Consider the following 6260-nt stretch of genomic DNA (forward strand, 5'->3'; position numbering starts at 1 on the left):
AACCTCGCGCGGGGCTGCAGCACGGCGGGAACAGGGCGGGTCCTCGACCCCACTCCCTCAGCCGGTACCTACTTGAGGTCCCGGTTGACCGAATGCAAGTTGTCCTGGAAGTGCGCAATGAAGGCCTTCTCCCGGCCCTCCAGCGTCTCTTTGTTCCGCATGCCATCCTTCAGGCAGTCGAACACCCTGCTCACGCTGGAGCGCAGCGCCTGGATGGCACTGATAGCCTGGGCAAAGGCCTCCAGGTTCACCCCGACGCTCAGCACGTCAGCCATGTTGCAGCCACAGCCTCGGGCGCTCCCGGGTCGGCTCCACGAGCAAAACGTCGCGCGAGCTGATGACGTAGGCTCAGGGGGCCTCTGGGAAACGTAGTGCGCGCGCAGCTTCTCGAAGGAAATAGGGTTTCCACTCTGACAAAAGGAGTGCGTGGGCGAGGAAAGGGATCTCAATTTGGGGAAATCAGGCTGCGTTTCCGATTGCATAATGGTTTGCTTAATGACTTGCCTCACCCCAGAGTAAAGGCTTTTTCTGAATAAACTGAGTTTATGTTCATAGATAAACTGGTGGAAGGGAGAATCTCTTCCCTATAATAGAAGGACAACCAGTAGATATAGAATAGAATTAGAAAAGTGCCATTTGGCAACCATTAGAATAATGACTCAGGTAGGAATCAATAGAAGCTAAAGCTAGCAGGCAAAAGCATGAAAGTGTAACAAGAATAACAACAGGGTATTTTACATAGTGTATTTACATAGTGTCAAAGTATGCCCCCAAGAAACATTCATTAAGAAGGGGGAAAATGATTCAACAATTTCACTTCTAGGCCCATACCTAAGCTAACTGAAAGCAGGGCCTCAGAGAGTATTTGTACACGCGTGATCATAGCACCATTAACTACAGTAGTCAAGAGGTGGAAGGGACCCAACTGTCCATCAAGAGATGAACAGGTAAGTATAATGTGATCTATTCAGGCAATCAAATATAATCCAACTTAAGAAGGAAGAACATTCTGACATATGCTCCTCGCATGAGAGCTAAGTAAGACCTGTAGATTCCTTTATAGAATTTTACTGGTTACAATTTCATGGATGAAACCTCAGGGCATTATGCCAAATGTAACAGGACAGCCAGGAAAGGATACGCGCCATAGCACTCCGTTTATACACAGTACTTAGAGTCGTCAGAACCATACAGACAAAAGTGCAGTGTTTGCTGCCAGCTTGGTTTTCAGGGCAAAGTTTGCACATGGCAAGAAAACACATAGCAGACCGATTGTGAAAAAAGGTTTGAGATTTAAACAAAATCAATAAAATATTGGCCAAATTTGACTTTATGGAAGTACATGGTATTCTCTAAATTGTTTCTCTGTCTTGTCAGCTATGGATAGGCTTCTGAAATTTCACTATGTCTGCTATTAGAGAGGATCTTCCCAGTCCTCTTGTTCTGTCCTTAGAAGAGCTGAGAGTACTTGGAGCAGAGAAGATGGGAGCAGAAGGAATGATGGTGACCTTTTCAACTTCCCTCTGTGCCAGTCAGGAAGAAGAGTCCTTCTAAGCATTCTAGGGGCAGTAGCAAGAACTAGTGGTAGGGAAGCTGTGGGAGGAAGATTTCAGATTGCAAAGGGTTCGGTGGGCATAGACTTGGAAAAGTTCTTTGGTTGGATGGTGGTGATGGTTTGCACAGCAGTGTGAATGTACTTAATGCCACAGAACCAGGCACTTCGAATGGTTAATTTTATATACATAAAATTTTATGTACATTTTACCCCTTGTTTTAAATTTAGTAATGTTAAACAGGGGGGTGGAATAGCGACTTCACAGTGGAGAAGCTGGCAGACACCAGCGTACCCAAGAGGTCAAGGTGAACGTTGCCAGTGTTCGGACACGTTGTGTACTTGCTGATATGGTGCGGCGAGAAGGGTACAATGAGACTTCTGTAACATTCCTACCACAAACACAAAGCCTGACTTTAATTAGGACATAAATCAAGCTCCAATTGAAAGACATTCAACAAAATAACTAACTTGTAAAAAAAAAAAAAAATCACTGACTTATTTTTTTAAAACACAATAGGTGTAACATGAAAAATAAGGAAAACTGAGGAACTGTTCCACATTAAAAGAGACTAAAGAGCCAGGCGTGGTGGCACACGCCTGTAATCTCAGCACTCGGGAGGCTGAGGCAGGAGGATTGTTGTGAGTTCTAGACCAGCCTGGGCTACAAAGTGAGCTCAAGGCCAGCCTGAATTGCATAGCAGGACCCTGTCTCAAAAAAGACAGACAGAGAGAGAGAGAGAGAGAGAGAGAGAGAGAGACTAAAGAGACACAACAACCCAATGCAGTGCGTGATCTGGGATTTTTCTGCTGCTGGCTTGATTGGGGAAATTGATAAAATCCAAGTAAAGTCTTTGGATTAGTTAAGACTATTTTATCAGTGATAGTCTTACAGTTTTAATTGTGGTTATAGAAAAAGACATCCTTGTTCTGGGGACATATCTCAAGCGATAAAAGAGCATCTGCATGAGAAGAAAATAATATGGACATGTTTATTCAGAGAGAGACAGGTAAGCAAAATAGTAAAATGTTAGCAGTCATGGAATCTGGGTGAAGGGTATACAGGACCACTCTGTACTATTTTTGTAGCTGTTTGAAATACTGTCACTGTTTTAAGTGACTTACTACTTTAAGGAGTCAGGTAAATATAAGCACAGTGCAGAAGGCAAAAAAAATCTTCAATTCTATCAGGCTATGCTGACCAGAATTCCATTTTCTTAATAATTCCACACTTCCCCTTAACCCCATTCATGGTACCATTGCAATTCAAATCCGCTAATTTGGGAACCATAACAATAAATTCGCCACAAAATTTGGGCCTTGATTTGTTCCATGAGAAAACGCTTAGACACAATTTAAATTAATTCACGGTCCCCTGTGAAAGAAGGCTGCTTTATTTACTTGAGTTTATAAAGTTGGTTTTATTTCCAGATTTCAACCTCACATTTATGGTGTTGCTGTTTATAGTGTTTCTTTAGCGGGTGGGGGTGAGGTTTGTAGAAGACGGCTGGCTGTAGAACTTTTACCCAACTTATTGATCCTCCCTGAGCCTCAGTTTTTTTTATCTGTGAAATAGGACTGGTAATAATACCTGTCTTCATAAAATAGCCATGAGCTTTAATAACACCTCACAGGGAAAAGCTTTTTAAGTGATACTTGGTATACAGTAAACATTCAGAAAACCGTAGCTGTTGGAAGGTGCCTCTGACTTTTCCCTTGGAGGATTCTTCACACAGAATCCAGCAAAAACTAGCAAGGGGTCTGTTAGTTCAAAGTATTTCTAATAACAGGACTCTGTTGATAATAGCTTGTTAATTAACTGTGTCCTATAATTTCTATTTTGGGCAGACTTTTATCTCCTTTGGGATGTAGCTGGTTTTACAGTTTTTGTAGGAAATATTTCTTGACGGTTACAAAAGTAAAATAAATCAAAGTAAAGAAAAATATCCATCATTGTTGCCTTGTTTGGGGTTTTAGCTTTAGTTTGTTGTTTCTAGGGAAAGAGTAAGGCAAATTTTATTATCATGTTTCCTTACCTTTCAGGGGTCCACAGAGGATTAGAAAATGTGATCTATGTTGTGTACGTTGTCCCCAAGGGGAAAAAATGGACCAGTCTGTTTCTGCTCCCCCCTATGTACCCGTGAGCATGAGATTTTGCATAAAGTGTCGGGGTTTAAAGGCCCTATGATGTCCAAACATGAACCTGTGGCCAAATATCAATCATGGTTGGGTTTCCAATGCCAGGCATGCAATAGATGCCAATTGGAAGTTTATGGAAGGATTGAAATAATGTGTTGCCTGTGCCTAGCTGTCTGTGCCTTCTTGGATCCTCTCTCCAAGTTATTTCATCCCTCCGTACACGCAGAGCTCATGTCTCCATCTTGCTCAGCCCCCCTTCTCCCTCCCCTCCCCGTTTTCCTTTGTCTCTTGCTCTGATTCAGTGGTTAGACTCTGATTGGTGCAATAAAGTACAAATAGACTTTGCTCACACAGTCATTAGTTTTCAGAATTTCTCTGTGGCTCCCCTCTTCTGGGAAACTCAGAAATTGATCAGTGGAAATACACATTTCCCCTGAACCTAGTAAGGAGTCTTTTATCACGTCAATGGCAAACTTTTCATTTTGGAAAAGAACGGACAGGGGTTCTCTAAGGTGTTGTAAATTCTTGAGAATGTTGGCACTTACATGCTTACGTCTGGGGGGGGCTATAAATTATTTTAAAGGAGTTCATTTTGAGAAATATCAGATTTTAATTATTATGAGCCTATGTTTGGGTAAAAGGCGGCACCCTGCTGCTAATATCTTCCAAAATGAACAAGCCGTTAGCTTGATGTTATCAGCTCAGGAGTATTAGAATGAGCAATCAGAATTAAAGTTGTCAGTATTTAATTAAAATAGGCTGCAACTCCCATCATATTCAGAGAGCATGTGGTTTAAGCATTCAGACTGAGAAAACATCCTCATCAATTAATAATTATTAAGGATTCACTACATACAGAACAATGGGCTGGCCGGCTGGCTGGCTGGATGTCACCGGACAGATTTAACTAGATCTGCCTCCGATAAACCACAGTGTCACTCAGCCACCTGTCGTAATCAGTGCAGCACAATGCTTAAGACATCGTGCACCAGGCTGAGGAGTAAATCGAGGCAGCATGCAGTCCTGGGGACATCGTAGGCATTCCCATTAGTCATTCAGTACATACACATTGAATGGGTCCAACATCTTGCTATGCAGCTGGGGAATCAATAGTACAGCCAGGTCTGGTTTAGCCCAACAAAGACCACTAAAAATATCCGAGATGACTTATATGTTCCTCCACGTTTGCCTGGTCAAGGCTCAGAGTATCAATCATGCTTACATAGCTCACAATCAGATTTATTATAATCGGTCTAAAGCAAGTGTGGTAAAGAATCCTCTTTTGCTCTCTTCTGACCCTTTTCCTCTTATTTCCTATCATGATTTTGACATGATGCTGATGACAATGATGACCATGAAGGCAAAGATCAAATGGATGGATCTCCAAAACAAAGAAAGTCCTGGAAGTCAGCCTGGACAGGGGCTTCTATGCACAATCCTTCCCAACCTGTGTCCTTGCATCTAGAGAAGAAGGAGGTGGGTTCCCTCCAGCGCTAACAATCCTAGAATATAAAATCAAGAGGAATTTGTTAACCAAGAGGAAGAAAAAGGAGACAACCATTAACTGTGAATATTTATTGTAACCACTGTGCCAGGCTTTCTGTGCTCCTGAAATTGTCCAGGAACATCCACCCAATAAAAGAATTAAATAAGCCAAATAGAACATTCCCACTGCAGCTTACTAGGGGAGACAGGCACAAATGGAACAAGAAGCAGTGAGGTCCAAGTACAAGGGAAGAGAGGTGCGTAGAGAGTTTTGGGGTCCTGAGAGGGGCAACCAGAGACCCTCCCTACAGAGGGGAGGCCGAGCCCCATCTGCCAAGGTAAATGGGGGCTAAGCAGGTGATGTGATGGGTGGAAAGAAGGGGCTGGGCTCCATAGCTCCTTCGAGGGCACACCCCCAGTGACCTAGCACTCTTCCACTGTGTTTTACTTGCTAACGCTTCCACCTCCTCCCAAGAGCGCCACAGGATGGACTATTGGGGGCCTTCGGGGGTCTTTCCAGATCTGAACTGGAGCCATATTTGGTCAATAGATGCAGTAACTGTGCAGGCTTAGATTATGGAGAAAGTGTCCAGGCTTGGAAGCAGAGAGGCCAGAGGTGAAGGGGAGACCTCCACCTGCCGAGCAGCCGACAGAGGACCCCACACGAGCCATGCTCTTCCCATCACAGGAAGCCAGGAGGTGTTTTAAATATTTTAGTAAATTATTGATCGCCCACTTGGATGCTCACTTAATCAACCGCTGAGCGTGTTTTTAGGGGCCTTCGCTTTCCGCCATGTTCGTACGTAATTAAGTATAAAATGTCTCGGGAATGGACCCTTTTACCAACACATTAGGCGAAATCAAAATGGAACAGAACACAAGTTGTTTGTGCAGCCTCGACCGCAGCCCATAGGAGGGAGGACTTGCCCTCTCATTTTATTACTGAGTTATGTGGGTGGTGTATTTTAATCAAGAGTGACCATGGGCTGCCATTAACTGAAGCTGCTGTACCTGGAGCCCCCACCCAAAACCAGGAGAGGCCAGGGCACATGGGACGTCAGCACTGGGGTCTCTGGCTCAGGAG

At 43.8% G+C, this 6260-nt stretch overlaps 1 protein-coding gene across 1 annotated transcript in view; it reads right to left on the minus strand.

The window, feature by feature from the left end:
• LOC102025827 (mediator of RNA polymerase II transcription subunit 27) overlaps positions 1 to 325 on the minus strand; it is a 120587-nt gene extending 120262 nt beyond the window's left edge. Inside the window, exon 1 of the mRNA XM_013506710.1 lies at positions 73 to 325. Within this exon, the coding sequence (XP_013362164.1) occupies positions 73 to 275 (203 nt within the window). The 5' untranslated portion in view covers positions 276 to 325. The remainder of the gene's footprint in view (positions 1 to 72) is intronic.
• Positions 326 to 6260: the final 5935 nt, after the last annotated feature.

Source organism: Chinchilla lanigera, unplaced genomic scaffold (assembly GCF_000276665.1).
Source record: "Chinchilla lanigera isolate Chin_1 unplaced genomic scaffold, ChiLan1.0 scaffold00112, whole genome shotgun sequence".
Classification (NCBI taxonomy): domain Eukaryota; kingdom Metazoa; phylum Chordata; class Mammalia; order Rodentia; family Chinchillidae; genus Chinchilla; species Chinchilla lanigera.